The sequence below is a fragment of the Lepidochelys kempii genome, chromosome 2, assembly GCF_965140285.1.
Source record: "Lepidochelys kempii isolate rLepKem1 chromosome 2, rLepKem1.hap1, whole genome shotgun sequence".
In the NCBI taxonomy this organism is placed as follows: domain Eukaryota; kingdom Metazoa; phylum Chordata; order Testudines; family Cheloniidae; genus Lepidochelys; species Lepidochelys kempii.
The window spans coordinates 3,187,408-3,203,517 of NC_136381.1; the positions used below are offsets into that span (position 1 = coordinate 3,187,408).

The window sequence follows — 16,110 nt, forward strand, 5'->3', positions numbered from 1 at the left end:
GTCACATACGGTGTCTCCGCTGCCCGTGGGCCACAGTGAGTCCCCGGGGAGCTGAGCTGGGTCAGAGCTGCGCTGGCCAAGCCTGCTCCGGCCCCCCCAGAACCAGCGAGGGGCCACGCACCATTCGCTAGTGCAGGGATTTTGCAGTGCACTAGGGGATGCCTGGGACACACAGTCCCAGGGGAGGGCTGGTCACAGCCGTGGGGCAGGCAGGCCCTGGCCCAGCCCTTGCCGAGGGGGAAGCAGACCCACGGGAGGGCATTGCAAAGCCCGCTGTGCAGAGCAGTGCCCAGGGGCAAGGACTCAGGCCCACCTAGAGCTGTAATGCCCCGAGTGTCCCCAAGGGGGCAGCATCTTCCCCTTGGTGTAAAGCATCCGTGGTGCTGCGGGGGCCCTGGCCAGGAAGGATGCTCGGGCATGTTGCAGGGGGCCGCTCCGCGCAGGGGGCTGGCTGGAGCCGAGCCTGCGGCCCCTGCCCTGTGCAGTGCTCCGGGGGAGGCAGCGCTAATGGCAAACCCAGCAGTGCCGGAGCTGAGGGCATCTCTCGGGCTCATTAACGAGTGACCCAAAGGGCCACCTTTGTCCTCTGGTGGGGGAAGGCGAATTGGACCTTCGAGCCGGTCTGCCCGCCCCCCCCCGGCAGGGCTTTCGGCAGCCCTGCAGCGAGGCAGGCAGCAGCCCCGCTGTGCGCCCAGCGCGGGGATGGCGGCGCGGAGGAAGGTCCTGACCCTGGACTCCGTGAATCCGCGCGTCAAAGGCTCCAGGCTCCCCACGCTGGGGCCCCTGCTGGAGAGGGCCTCGCAGATCCAGCGCCAGCTGGCGCAGGTGAGGGGCATTCTGGGAAAGTGTTCGGGGTATTCTGGGCACCGGGGGGCACATGTCCTGGGTCCTGGCTGCGGGCGCTGGAAGTGCGGGTCTCTGCTGAACAGCGGCTCCAGCACCGGCCCCCTGGGCTGCCTGTTTGCTGCCCTTGCTGAATCCAGGGCACCGTTGCCTGCGTGGCCAGCCAGAGGGAGGCCTGTGGAACTGCCAGCACCACTGCCCCCGGGCATCGAGCGTCCCGCAGCCCAGCCCTGCCCTGGTGGGCCTTGGCAACCGGTTCGGTCAGTCTCACCTGGGCAGGGCCAGTCCCCAGCTCCCTGCCCTCTCACTGGGCCAGCCCCTAGCTCCCTGCCCCGATCCAGTCACCCCTCCTCACATCTCCCCCTGGGCGGGTGCACCAGCCTGGCTAGAAGAAAGGGGCTGCAGGGTGAGGGTGAATCTGGGCCAGCCAACCTGTGCCAGAGCTGCCCAGGGGGAGAAGGGCAAATGCAGCCTGTGCTGGGGAGCCTGTCCCCAGGGGAAGGGCGGGGAGGGTCCAGCTCTGGTAACGATGGCTCAAAGCCCCCCTCCCCCCCCCCCGGTGGGGGCACTTTGCTCTCTGCCCCCAGGGAGAGGAGAAGCCCTTCCGGGAGGTCATCTGGTGCCACTCGAGGGACCCCCACGCTGCAGGCTGAAGACCCATCACCTTCCTACGCCAGGTGAGGAGCAAGGATCCCCCTTGCAGCCCCTGTGGAGAGCAGAGACCATCAGGACCCGCTGGGATGCCCCCCACACCCATTCCTGCCGCACCCCGTGTGGGAGGGAGCAGCTAGCAGGAAAGCCCCAGCCGGGTTTTCCCCCGCCCAGCTGCAATGCAGAAAGCAGCCTCTGCCCATCCCTGCCCCTGGCGCCATGCAGTGCCCCCAGCCATTCTCAGACTCAGGGGCACAGACCTGGGCCCTGGGGAGCTGCACAAAGCCAGCGACCAGCAGCCCCTGCCGTGGGGAGACCAGCTGAAATAGCAAGACATGCAAAGGGCAAGAGGGGAAACTGAGGCTCACAGTCACCCAGCTGCAGAGCTCAGGGTCATCCTGAGCATGAGCTTCCCCTACCTGTATGAGCTACCACCCATGTCATTGAGTCTCTTTATGAGTCCCCCCCCATGACCACCCCACAGCATACACGTCCCCCTCTCTACGCCCCTGGCCTTCCTCTGCCAGCTTCCATTGGAGCATCCCAACACGCAGGAGAAGCCCTGGGGTGAAAGTCATTCCCGTGTGGAGACCTAGCCTTGCGCGAGTCCTAATTCAGCCCTCAGACTCAGGCTTGAGTGGTGGCCTTGTGCCAAACACCCCCACCCCCACCCCCACCCCCCAGTGCACTAGGCCTGGCAGGAAGGGGGAGTGAGCCCAGAGCCACGCGAGTCACATGGGGATGCAGGAGACTCAAGCCCAGATCTCATGACTCCCAGCCCCGGGCCTGACCCCCCGCCCATCCTCTGCCTGACCCCAATGCCACAGCTTGGGCCGGTTCCTGTCTGCGAGACCATGGCGGCCAGGAGAGCCCCCCGGCTGGCTCCACATTGGAGTTTACCCCTTAGTAGCTAATTGGGTCCTCATTCATTGTATAGCCTGCGCAAGCCCTCCCTTAGACTCCCTACTCTGGCCACCGGGTGGCGCTCACGTGCCACAGTGCGAGGGGCTGTGGGGCTTTACAGCACTGAGGGTGCTCTGGGCAGGAGTTAGGGTGGCTAGTGATCTCGACTGGGGCAAAGCCATGGGGCCAATCCGGCCGGCCGCTGCACTGCGCCTAGTGGGACACTAGCCGAAGGTCGTGCACGGAGCCCCTCGTCAGGGCATGCTCCCCTGCTGTGCGGTCCTCAGAGCAGGGAGGGAGTCAGATCGGCTGCCCTGGAGCTGGCCGCGGCTCCGGCATCCTCTGCCGCCCTACAACGGACCAATGGCCCCAGGATCCTGCCCCTGAGTAATGGCCAATACCAGACGCGAAGCGCCCAGAAGCTGTAATGATGGGCATTGTCAGGGTTCCCTTCCCCACCCTGAACTCTGGGGTACAGACGTGGGGACCCGCACGAACGACTCCCTAAGCTTATTTCTACCATCTTAGGTTAAAAATTCCCCAAGGCACAAATCCCTTTTGTCCTTGGACGGTATTACCGCCACGGCCAAGTGATTTAAACAAACATTCAGGGAGGGCCTCTTGGAGCCCTATTCCCCCCCCCCCCCAAATATCCCCCCAAGCCCTTACACCCCCTTTCCTGGGGAGGCTTGAGAATAATAGCCTAACCAATTGGTTTTAAAGTGAGCACATATCAACCCCCCCTGGGTCTTAGGACACTGAAAATCAATCAGGTTCTTAAAAGAAGAATTTTATTTAAAGACTCCTGGTCAGGGACCGATGTACGTCAGCCAGGGTTTGCAGTGATGCCCCGAACAGAGCAGGATTTATTAGCCAAGGGGCACCCGGCCTCTCAAGTCCTTAGGTCAGCAGAGAAATGCAAAGGTGAAGGGCTGTCACCTCCCGTTTGGCACCGTCTCTGTCCGTCCCTGGGGGGAGCTGCTGTGTCTTTCCAAGGGGCAGCCCTTGCCCCAGCTGCCTGCCCCCTTTGCTCCCCAGCTCAAGGCCCTTGCTCTGTGGTCCTGCAGCCAGGTGGGGGAATCTCCTCCCTCCTGTCCCTGACCTGCACTGACGGGAGCTGGTCCTAGCCAGTCCTGAATGACCCATTGGTACCACCCCAGACGCTTACCTCACATGACCCCCACCCCAGGTCTCCTGCTTTGCCCAGGAGTATTTTAACCTTTCTGCAGCCACGGGGGAGTAAATCCCTGTCAAGTGCAGCCCTGCCCTGCTTCAGTCCGAGAGATCGGCCAGACCATTCCCAGCCCTCCCCACGCAATGCTCTGCCACGACAGGGGCTTCCTAGCCCCCAGCTGGGGTGACCGGATAATCTCACCATGGGGGAGGGGAGGGAATGGGGCACCTTTCGGGGGGGTGGGGTGGGTAGGAGGGAGCTGGGTCCAGTCTAAGGGTTGAATGTCCCACCCTCCCTTGCTGGCTGATCCGCCCCTGATTGCGGGGGGCTGGCTGCTTGGGAGGGCTGGGGGCTGAATGCAGGGAAAGGGGTGTTTTCCAAAGGGCACTTGGCTGGGCGTGGCTATTGGTGCGCTGGGCTGTCAGTCACCTTCGCTCCATTCCACCCCGTGCACTGACTGCCTCTGGGCTCTGCTGTTACAGGTGGCTGCCATCTGCGCTTACCCAGAGCTGCTGCATGCCGACTCCATGCCACGGGACGCCAAGCAGCGAGCCAGTCGCATCCTGCCGGAGCTGCACAGCTCCAGTGCGGGTACCTGAGCACCGCAGCCTCCGTCGGGATAGACCGCGCCCTGGGACCTGGGCCTCCGGGCCCTGCCGCGCCCTGGAGTTGCAGCTGAAACCGTCAGAGAGAGGGGCCATTAGTGCCAGCTGTGGGGTGGGGGAGACAGTGCACTGGCCCCATCTGCATTCCCCCCGGGCCATCGACTGGCCATGAACAGAGCTGGGGGGCCTTCCCCGTGGCTGATCCAGAGAAGTTTGCCGGTGGAGGCACTGGCTGTGGTGGGGGCTGTGTGGCACAGAGTGGGGGGCTCTGCCAGGACCTGTGGGCTGGCTGACTGCCCCTGGTTCTGGGGGCAGAAGGAGCGGGAGGGTCCTTGCTCTTTGCCGTTCAGCGGCAGAGTCTGTACCGCTGGGCTGGGTCCTTCTCCCAAGGAGCGTATAACATGGAGTACGTCACCGCTGCCATCCCCCAGAGGGTGGCCCGCTACCTGGAGAGGAGAGACGGGGGCATCCGGTGCGACCCCAGTGTCACGGAGTCCCCGGGCGATGCTCTGGAACTGCTCCCTACGATGCCAGTCAGGACTCTGGGGAAGTCTCCTCTCTGGGAGCAGCCTGTCTTCAGGACACACAGCTCACCCGGCTTCCACCTTCCTGGGTCTGACCTCGGAGCATTCAGCATCCTCTGCCCCTCCGTGCACTTCCCACAGCCAGTCCACTCATGCGGGGCTCCTGGGGAAGCCAGAGGGTCCTGCCCCCCAACTCTGCAGTCAGACGTGACTCTCAGCCAGCCAGTAAAACAGAGATTTATTAGACGACAGGAACATGGTCTAAAACAGAGCTTGCAGGTGCAGAGAAAAGGACCCCTCAGCTGGGTCCATTTTGGGGGGCAGTGAACCAGACAACCACGTCTGCACTTCACTCCTTGTCCCCAGCCAGCCCCAAACTGAAACTCCCTCCAGCCCCTCCTCCTCTGGGCTTTGTCCCTTTCCTGGGCCAGGAGGTCACCTGATTCCTTCGTTCTCCAACCCTTTAGCTCTCACCTTGCAGGGGGGAAGGGCCCAGGCCATCAGTGGCCAGGAAACAGGGTGTCGGCCATTCTCTGTGTCCAGACCCCTGCACACACCTGCCCTCTAGGGCTCTGCAATGATCATACACCCTTACCCCACCCCCTAGATACTTAAGAACTGCCTAGGGGAAACTGAGGCACCCCCACACTATTCAGAGGAAACATTAAGAACAGTCCCACTTCGTCACATCTCTCCCCCCTTTGAGATTGAACTGAGCGGGGTCACTTTAGCCGGTGACCTGGGGAAGTTCGAAGCCATGAACAGTCTCATGAATGCCCCAGCATCTCTCCCATTCCTTGGTAGGAGTTACACAAGGCCCTTCCACTTTCACGCCCTCCCTTAGGTCGTGGGTGGTCGATAGCACTTGCAGGCTGCATGTGGGAATGTTTATGCGGCCTGTGCCCTTTGGCCACCGCAAAACCCCAGGGGGTCAAACTGGGATTGGGTCTTCTCCCCAATAAGAAAAGGAGGACTTGTGGCACCTTAGAGACTATAAATTGGTTAGTCTCTAAGGTGCCACAAGTCCTCCTTTTCTTTTTGCGAATACAGACTAACACGGCTGCTACTCTGAAACCTCCCCAACAAGCTGGCCAAACACAGCCACTTGGTTATAGGACTATTTAACTTTCTTAACAGCTTTCACTCCATCTGAGACCTTCTCAAAGCTATCCACACTGGATCTTTCAACAGGAACGTCAGTGGATCCATTCACAACAGAACATTTCTGGCTGTTAGGAACTGAAACTTTCTTGATTAAATCACTTTCACACTCTTCAGTTGCAGTAAACTGCTTGCAAAGACTCCATGAGGATTCCTTTCCCTGGGGCTTTTCTATGCAACAATTCACCCCTCCCAGAAATTCTGCTCTTACCCTCTTTCCCTAGGGCTTGCTCTAGAGGAACACTTTCCTGAGCAACAACAGACTCTTTCTGGGTCTCCCTTACATCCAGAATTACCTCCGGCCCACCCGGCAGATTCCTACATAATCCCCTTTCAGGCAAACTCACAGACTTCCTAGATAAAAGGTCAGAAGCATTCTCCTTCCCTTTGCCACACAAGTTCAGGAATCTTTTCCTGCTTGCTACAGGTTTCCACACCCTCAGTAGGTAGCACAATCAAATCACCTTCACGCTCTCCTTGTGCCCTGGCTAGGATCTCACCCTGATTAGTCAGAGTTGCGACACCCTTTCCAACAACACACTAGCAACAGGCAAAATACAAGCACCAGAATTGTCTGGTCTCTGGGATTTTACATAGACACTAACTGGATGCGACCTAGTTACAGGGCCATTCTCCCGAGCAGACACAAACTTAGGGCCATTCCCTTCCTGGGCTTTAGCTGAATCCAGAACCAGCTCTGAGACAACTGCACGACCCTCAACCGTCACAGGCTGAAAGGCCCCTTCTGTCTGCTCCACAGACAAAGAGCCGGACACACTTTCTCCTTTCCCAGACACCCAGCTTGGGATCTCATTCCCCTTGTCCCAGCACACAAGGCTGGTCACAGACAACTGCTTGGAGACCAGGGTAGCTCCCTCCATAGGCAAGTCAATACCCCTGACAGACACAGGCACGTTTCCTTCACTGTCCCAATTCTCCCCCCAGCTAACAGGTAAGGGCCAGGGACACTCATCTTCCACTCTCCTCGCCTTCCCACCCTGCTGACTAGACACAGCCATCAGCTCACAAGGCTGCCTAGGCCCATCCAGACTTTCCTTACCCAGCACCTTGCCAGATCCCCTGCCCTGCCTGTGTCTCCCCCCACTCAGCTGGGGTCTCAGCTCCCCCCGTGCTCAGCGCTGCCCTTGCTGTCCTAGTGGGGGTAGGCAGCGAGCTCGCTGCTTTCCTCACTGCATCAGAGCCAGTGTGAGCCCCCTCTCCAGTGTGCAAGGGGGCGGGGAGCCCCAGGGGTCTGGTTACAGGCAGGCAGGTAGCCTAAGCCTAGCGGCTCCTCCCTGCTGCCAGCCAGGTCATCTGCATTTGCACTGACCATTTCCCTCTCCACCGATTGGTTCCCTGGATTCAAATTCAAACTCTCGGCAGTTACCGGAGCAGGGCCTGGATCCTGTCCCAAAGAGACCCAGTCACCCCACAACAGGGTCTCGCAGTCGATATCCCGGAGAACCCCAACAGCCAGCCAGCCCCACCCCTCCTGGGTCTGCACAGGGATCTGGGCCATAGGCAGGGTGAGGGGCTTCGTCCCTGGGACCCTCACCCAGCTCCTCAGCATCTGAGGCTGCACCACCCAGGGCCTGACACCAGTTCTCTCTGTCCCAGGACCTCGCCACCCCACGAATGTCTCCCCATTGACCATCACCTTCCACTCCCACTGGGGGTCCGAGGGGCCTGGCCCCAGGAAACTCCACACAGACATATAGGTTGGGGTCAGGAGTGGGAGCCTGTCCACCTCCCCACCCATCTGGCTGACGGAGTCTATGGCCTTGGGACCCAGCAAGGGAGCTAGACACCGGGGCTTTTCCGCAGGGTCCCCCTGGTTCAAATCGCCAGCCTGCTCAAAGGCAGTGAGGTGGCATCCACATCTGCCCCCCTCCTTAACCAGGGGCAGCAATTTAGTCTCGAGGTTCCCTGCGGAACTGGCCCCCCGGGGTCTATCCCCACTCACCCCTGGGGGGTCCCCTATGTCTATCCGCTCCCCCACCGCCAGTTCATGCTGCTGCTGCTTCTGCAGCTCTTTCTCGGGCTCTCGCTGTCTCCCACGGTCCTCTTGCTCTCTCGGACTCAGCTCCAATCCCGTCCGTCTCCAATCCGCCGATGGGGAACCCGATCGTGAAGACCCCCGTCTGGTTGGGGACAGGAGTCTTGGTGATGCCTGGCTACCGCTCCAGCTGCTCCCAGATCCTGCTATAGCCCCATTGGGGGTCAGGAATCTGTCCCTTAGAGCGGTCATCCTCCTCCAGCTGCACGATGAACTGTGCTTTGGTGAACTTTCCAATGCTCAACCCTCTCTTTCTGCACAGGGTTACAATGTCCTTCTTAAGGAGACGGTGACAGGCCATCACTCCGCTCCTCCCAAGTTGTTGTGGACTCACAGGACTGTGTGCTCTCAGCTCCCCACGGTTTCCAGGGAGAACCCCTAGTGTGCCAGCCCTTCTCAAGGTCACCACCTCTTTGCAAGCGTCGAGCTGCAGACTCCTCCACCCCTGGGACCGCTCGCTGCAATCCCCGGGGGACCCTGTTACTGCAAAAGTCCTTCTCTCTGGTCACACACTTCCAGGGGTTAACCGCCCCCTGAAACCGTCTCTCTCTGAATCTTCAGCACACCTGGTCCCCGTCACTCCCCCTTCGTTTTACTGCTCCCCAGTCACTTACTGCAAGAAGCGCCGTCCATGGGGTGCAGTACATCCCACCGCTGCCACCAGTTGTCATGGAGTCCCTGGGCGATGCTCTGGAACTGCTCCCCATGAAGCCAGTCAGGACTCTGGGGAAGTCTCCTTTCTGTGAGCAGCCTGTCTGCAGGACACACAGCTCACCCGGCTTCCACCTTCCTGGGTCTGACCTCGGAGCATTCAGCATCCTCTGCCCCTCCGCGCACTTCCCACAGCAAGTCCGCTCATGTGGAGCTCCTGGAGAAGCCAGAGGGTCCTGCCCCCCAACTTCGCAGTCAGACGTGACTCTCAGCCAGCCAGTAAAACAGAGATTTATTAGACGACAGGAACATGGTCTGACACAGAGCTTGCAGGTGCAGAGAACAGGACCCCTCAGCTGGGTCCATTTTGGGGGGCAGTGAGCCAGACAACCACGTCTGCACTTCACTCCATGTCCCAGCCAGCCCCAAACTGAAACTCCCTCCAGCCCCTCCTCCTCTGGGCTTTGTCCCTTTCCTGGGCCAGGAGGTCACCTGATTCCTTTGTTCTCCAACCCTTTAGCTCTCACCTTGCAGGGGGGAAGGGCCCAGGCCATCAGTGGCCAGGAAACAGGGTGTCGGCCATTCTCTGTGTCCAGACCCCTGCACACACCTGCCCTCTAGGGCTCTGCAATGATCAAACACCCTTACCCCACCCCCTAGATACATAAGAACTGCCTAGGGGAAACTGAGGCACCCCCCACACTATTCAGAGGAAACATTAAGAACAGTCCCACTTCGTCACACCCAGGAACATCGTCACATGTGGGGGCATCACCATGGCCATAGCAGTGAGTCTACCCAGCAATCTGCCCAGACCCCAGTCTCTGCTGCTGGCCATGAGCAGCTCCAGACGACCTCAGGGGAGATGCTGCAGCCCCCAGGTGAGGTGGAGTTGGCCACTGTCCCAGGGAGATAACGGGGGGGCTTTAGAGCTCTCAGCCAGAGCTCCCGAAATAGGAGAATCCCCTGTGCTGGGAGGGCCGAGGAGGGGCTAGAAGAGGGGCCGGGACAAGGCCAGGGCTTAGTAATGGGCCACCTGGGTCCCTGCTGTAACGCCAGCGACGCTGGGCCAAGGCCTTCAGGCGGGGACTGCTGAGGGGCAGCAGGCCCATCAGCAGAGAGGGTCCCACCCAGAAGGTCCTGCCAGCCCTTGTCCTCCCTCGCCCCAGTGGTGTTGCGTGAGCCCGGGGCAGCCTGTGCTCTCTCTTCCTCCTCCAGGATTTCCTCTCCCTGGTGGTCAATGAGCTGGACCCCAGGAGGGCGGGCATGCTGCTGCCGGTGCCCGGGCACCCTCTCTATGCGGACGCTGTCGGCCTGGCCGGTGCTGTCGGGGTGCAGTACCACCTGGACGAGGAGGGCGGCTGGGCTCTGGACGTTGGGGAGATCAGGTGGGTGCTCGGCCAAGCCAGGGGGTACTGTCCCCCCAAAGTGCTATGTGTCATCAACCCCGGGTACCCGACGGGTGAGTCAGAGAGAGCGGCCCCCTGCCCCACTCTGCCCTCATCAGCTCTCCTCCAGTGCGCCTCGGGTTGCTGGGGAGCAGGCAGCCTGACCCTGCTGTGGGTCCCGCAGGGAACCCACCTTGAGGATCTGCTGGGCTCTTCCCCGTAACTGCTGCACCCTGGCACCCAGACGCCAGGCCCTGGTTCACCCAGCGCTGCCCCGCCCAGGAGGAGAGCCCAGTGGGGTCAGGGCCCACAGCACGGGGTGGGAGATCACAGCCAGGGCCATCAACGCACAGAGCCTCTCTGGGGCAGGACGGAAAGGCCATAGTCTCCCAGGGAAGCTAGGAGAACAGCACACTCTGGCTGCCTCAGACACAGGCCCTTGGCACGGAGCAAACCCCATTCCCTGGCCTGCCTTGCCCGGGTGACGCATCAGCCAGGAGGCAGAGGGGCAAGAAATGGCTGTGAAAGCTTTGTGGGGCAGGGGAGGGAGACAGCACCCAGCACCAGCGACACACCCTGCTGGCTGCGGGGGGCAGGGGCCCTGGCTGATAGGGCAAGCGGGCAGCAGCAGCCCTGGCTCACAGGGAAAACTGGGAGGGAGGGGGGACTGGGTAGCAGGGCCCCAGCCTGCAGCTGAGGAGTAGAAGGGGTTCTCAGCAGGTGGTGTTGGCTGGAACGATCAGGGTGGGAGCGGCCAGGCCAGGCTGGCAGGATGGCTCCACATCTGACTCAGTCCCGGCCTTGGCAGACCGGGCGACCCCACCCTCTGCCATGGGGGACTTCAATCTGAGCGACATATGCTGAAGGTCTCATGCTGCCAGTACTAAAACATTCTTGGAATTTCTAAACATTATAGATGACAATTTCCTAACTCAAAAAGTGTTGCAGCCAACGGAGAGAATTATTAGACCTTGTCCTAACAGATAAAGAGGAACTGATCACAGAACTAAAAGTTAATGGTAGCTTAGGTACAAGTGACTTGACTGGATCACATTGATAATGCACAAGCAGAATAAAGTCTAGACCACTCATGTATATAAAAATCCAAAATCATACCATTGAGGAAGAAGGCCATGGTGTTTGAAAAAAACAACCTGGATTATAGTGGAAGTGAAGGCAGCTGTAAAAAATAATATATATATATACAATAAATGGAAGAAAGGGGAAACTGATAGTAATGAATATAAATCAGGAGTTAGGAATTGTAGAAAATTGATAAGGGAAGCAAAGGGACACAAGGCGAATGCTAAGGCCAGCAGGGTTAAAGACAATAAGAAGGAGTTTTTAAATATATTAGGAACAAAAAGAATCCTCACAACAGTATTGGTCCATTGCTAGATGGAAATGGTAGAACTATCAATAATAATGCAGAAAAAGCGGAACTGTTCAATAAATATTACTGTTCTGAATTTGGGGAATAAACAAATGATACACTCTCATCATACAGTGGTGACAACATCCTTCATTCCACTAGTATCTCTGGAGGATGTTAAACAGAAGGTAATAAAGTCAGACATTTTAAAATCAGCAGGTCCAGATAACTTTCATCCAAGAGTTTACAAAGAGCTGGATGAGGAGCTCACTGAACCATTAATGTTGATTTTCAGTAAGTTTTGGAACACTTGGGAAGTTCTGGAAGACTGAAAGAGAGCTAATGTTATGCCAGTTTTTTAAAAGGATAAACAGGATGACTTGGATGATTATAGGCCTGTCAGCTTGACATTGGTCCCAGGCAAGATGGTGGAACAGCTGATATGGGACTCAATTGATAAATAATGAAAGGAGGGTAATATAATTAATGCAAATCAAAATGGGTTTATGTAAAATAGATCATGTCATACTAACTTGATATCTTTTTGCATGACTCTGCACTTGTCCTTGTTGAACCTCATCAGATTTCTTTTGGCCCAATCCTCCAATTTGTCTAGGTCGCTCTGTATCCTATCCCTACCCTCCAGCATATCTACCTCTCCTCCCAGTTTAGTGTCATCTGCAAACTTGCTGAGGGTGCAATCCACACCATCCTCCAGATCATTTATGAAGATATTGAACAAAACCGGCCCGAGGACCGACCCTTGGGGCACTCCACTTGATACCGGCTGCCAACTAGACATGGAGCCATTGATCGCTACCCGTTGAGCCCGACAATCTAGCCAACTTTCTACCCACCTTATAGTGCATTCATCCAGCCCATACTTCTTTAACTTGCTGGCAAGAATACTGTGGGAGACCGTGTCAAAAGCTTTGCTAAAGTCAAGGAACAACACGTCCACTGCTTTCCCCTCATCCACAGAGCCAGTTATCTCATCATAGAAGGCAATTAGGTTAATCAGGCATGACTTGCCCTTGGTGAATCCATGCTGATTGTTCCTGATCACTTTCCTCTCCTCTAAGTGCTTCAGAATTGATTCCTTGAGGACCTGCTCCATTATTTTTCCAGGGACTGAGGTGAGGCTGACTGGCCTGTAGTTCCCAGGATTCTTCTTCTTCCCTTTTTTAAAGGTGAGCACTACATTAGCCTTTTTCCAGTCGTCCGGGACTTCCCCCGATTGCCATGAGTTTTAGACTGATAATGAAGAGGCCATATCACTGATACAGAGCGATCTAGACCACTTGGTAAACTGCGTGCAAGCAAACAATTTGTGTATTAATATGGGAAAATGTAAATGTGTACCTCTGGGAACAAAGAATATAGGCCGTTCTTACAGGCTGGGGGTGGTCATGGTGGAGAATAAGCTGAATACATGCTCCCAGGGTAACGCTGTGGCCAGAAGAGCAAATGGGATCCTAGGATGCAGAAACAGGGAAATCTCGAGGAGGAGCAGAGAGGTTATGTCACCTCTGTATGTGGCCCTGGTGTGAGCGCTGCTGGGATCCTGGGTCCAGTTCCAGCCTCCACAATTCAAGAAGGATGTTGATAAATTGGAGAGGAGTTAGAGAAGAGCCATGAGAATGATTCCAGGATTAGAAAACCTGCTTACAGGGGTAGACTCAAGGAGCTCCATCTATTTAGCTTAACAAAGAGAAGATTAAGGAATAAGTTGATCACACTCTGTAAGTATCTACATGGGTGGGGTGACCAGATGTCCTGATTTTATAGGGACAGTCCCAATTTTGGCAGCTTTTTCTTATATAGGCACCTATTATCCCCCCACCCCCATCCCGATTTTTCACATTTGCTGTCTGGTCACCCTATACTTGGTAATAGCCTCTTTGATCTAGCCGAGACAGGTCTAACAGCATCCAATAGCTGGAAGCTGAAGCTAGACATATTCACGCTGGAAATAAGATGTACGTTTACCAAGGGCAGTGGGGGTTTCTCGATCACTGACAGGGTTTAAATCCAGATAGGCTGTGTTTCTAACAGCTGTGCTCTGGGAATGACCTGAGGGCAGGGCTCTGGCCTGTGTTACACAGGAGGTCTGACTGGGTGATCACAATGGTCCTTTCTGGCCTTGGAGCCTGGGAAGCTAGGAAAGAGAGACAATAGTGGTTCTTATTGGGGTCCCTGCTGGGAGGCCGGGGGAGGGGGACAGAAGTGCCTGGGTGCCCTCTCCAGTCCAGTCTCTATTCCAGCAAATAGGAGCTCCCAGGTTTCCAGGCCAGGCTCAGTTAGCGTCTCTCACTGGGACCCCTCTGCACTGGCTCCCTGCCCAGCCATTGCCAACTCTCACAGACCCACACAGACCTGCTCCTGGCACTCACAGCCTGCTCTCCGGCTCCTGCGGCAGCTGATTCTGCACACAGGTCCCTGGGGTCTGTTCCCTGCACCTGGTGTCCGATCTGCTTTCAGCTCGCCACAGAGCCACCGCCCTCCTTCCCCATGGGCCAGGTCACCGCCTGGGGCAGGGCCCCCTCCCGTGGGCAGGGGTATGTGCCTGCGTGTTCATCCTAGGGGTCATGGATCAGCGGGGAGGGGGTTGTTTCATCAGGAGACAGATCAAACCAGGGGCACAGATCCTGTAGTTACTGCTGGGGGGGGGCCTAATCCACCCTAGTGCCAATGGGGCTTGGGGCAGAATCCTCTCCTAGCACCAACTCCATGGGGAAGAGCCTTGCTGGCAGCTGATGGCACTGACTCTAGAGGTGGAAGAGCCCTGACCAGTCCAGCCCCTTCTACCCTGAAGCCCCCCAGCTGTGCCCCAGGGCTCTGACTCTCAGTGACCGGGGTGCAGGGGTGGGCATGGCCCCTGGAGCTCACCTCTTCTCTGCTCAGGCAGGGGCGCTTTCCGGGCTGGCTTCTTTGAGCTTGCGAACATCGACCCAGCAATCATGAAATGCTTCTGCTCCTGGGGAATGTCCGTCTACCCCCTGATCCTGGGCCAGGTTCTGCTGGATGCCCTGATGGAGCCGCTGCTGCCTGGGGACCCCTCCTGCCCGCACCTTTATGGCAGTGGGTGCTGCATGCTGCATGGCAGGGTGGGAGGGATGGGGGAGTGGGGAGGGACACAGCTGCAGGGTGCAGGGAAAGGCATGCTGGGGGAAAGCAAGGCAGGATGGTCAGGGACTGGGGATGCAGCACCTGGGTTCAGGGGGAGAGGCAGAGACGCTAGGCAGAACATGCCAAGGGCAGGTCCAGAGCACAGGTAAGGGGTGAGGGCACAGGTGGCTCCAGGGCATGGCAGGTGAAGAAGCAAGAGGGCATGGTGCTGAGGGTTGATGCTGGGGCACAGCCGACAGCTGGGGTGTGGCAGAGTCAGGGCGGCTCGAGGGATGCCAGGGTGGTGCCCAGCTCAGGAGGAACCAGTCTCCTCTGCTGCTGAGCTGAGCCCATCAGGCAACACTTGGCCTGGGGCCGGGGCAGGTGTTGGTGGAGAGCTTGGCCCCCCGAGCTGCTCTGGGGCTGCAGGCTAGTGGTTAGAGCAGCATCTGACAGCCAGGGCTCCGGGTTCTACCCCTGTCTCTAAGCGGGAGAGGAGTCTAGTGGTTACAGCAAGGAGCAGGACTCCTGGGTTCTAGTCCCAGAGGATAACACCTGCCTCCCCCACTCAGTGCTGTGGGTCTCTCTCTTGGCTCCCAGGGGAAGCAGGCAGCGCTGAGCAACCTGGCCCACAAAGCGCAGCTGACCCAGGAGATCTTCGGCCCGGTGCCCGGGATCCGCTGTAACCCCGTGCAGGGCGCCATGTACTCCTTCCCCAGGATCCAGATCCCAGCCAGGGCGGTGCAGGAGGCCCAGGTGAGAACCGGGCATGGAGCAGCCCAGTGGTGGGTGGGGAGCAGGCATGGCCCAGCCCAGCCAAGAGCATGGGGCGTGACCCTCCTGACGCCCTGTCTTCCTCTTAGGCCCTCAGTCTGGAGCCTGATTTCTTCTTCTGTCAGAAGCTGCTGGAGGCGACGGGGATCGTGCTGGCCCCAGAGAGCACCTTCGGGTCAGTGATGGGGTTTGGTGATGGAGGCGTGGGGATGGGTGAGAAGGTGGGGTTGGGAACTCTGCCCGCTGAGGGTTCAGTGGCCCAGCCCTGAGGCTCTCAGCCCTTCTCTTCAGAGGGTCGCTCAGGGAAGAACCCCCAGCCCAGGCAGGAGCGAGGTCTTAGCCCAGCACCTTCTCCCCAGTGACCTTCTCTACCCCTCCTCAGGGTGATGCTGCTGCCCTCAGTGAAGACGCTGAGGATTGTCTTACAAACCACTGCAGACTTCCACTCCCAGTTCCTGCAGCAATATTCCTGAAGAGTGGGTAATTATTCCTGGTAGTTACATTGAAGAAGATGGGGATTAATTTGAGAATTGAAAGGTGGATAAAGAGGAGACTACAATGGGCCATACTGAAAGGTGATCTGTCAGGCCGGAGGGAGACTACAGGTGGAATTCTTCAGGGATCGGTCTTGGGACCAATCATATTTCACATCTTTATTAATGTCCTTGGCACAAAAAGTGGGAGTTTGCTAATAAAATTTGCAGATGACACAAAGTTGGGAGGTATTTTCAATATGGAGGAGGACTGGAATATCATACAAGAAGGTCTGAATGACTTTGAAACCTGGGATAATAGCAATAGGATGAAATTTAATAGTGCAACATGCAAGGTCAGGCACTTAGGGACGAACAAGAATTTTTGCTATAAGCTTATCAGTTGGAAGTGACAGAGGAGGGGAAA

General features: G+C 57.6%; 1 protein-coding gene across 1 annotated transcript; it reads left to right on the forward strand.

Moving 5' to 3' along the window:
* The first annotated feature begins 702 nt into the window (after window positions 1-702).
* On the forward strand, window positions 703-15,683 carry LOC140907960 (alanine aminotransferase 2). Its single transcript, XM_073335047.1, has 9 exons — window positions 703-825; window positions 4,054-4,162; window positions 4,492-4,648; window positions 9,317-9,449; window positions 9,787-10,030; window positions 14,233-14,435; window positions 15,037-15,192; window positions 15,300-15,385; window positions 15,593-15,683. The coding sequence occupies exons 1-9, from the start codon at window positions 703-705 to the stop codon at window positions 15,681-15,683; spliced, it is 1,302 nt and encodes a 433-aa protein (XP_073191148.1).
* The last annotated feature ends 427 nt before the right edge of the window (window positions 15,684-16,110 follow it).

Coding starts and splice junctions, on each gene's coding strand:
- LOC140907960 (XM_073335047.1), top strand. CDS start 703: ATGGCGGCGCGGAGGAAGGTCCTGACCCTGGACTCCGTGAATCCGCGC. Junction 4,649..9,316: donor AGGAGAGACGGGGGCATCCG/GTGCGACCCCAG, acceptor CGTCACACCCAG/GAACATCGTCACATGTGGGG. Junction 10,031..14,232: donor CAACCCCGGGTACCCGACGG/GTGAGTCAGAGA, acceptor TTCTCTGCTCAG/GCAGGGGCGCTTTCCGGGCT.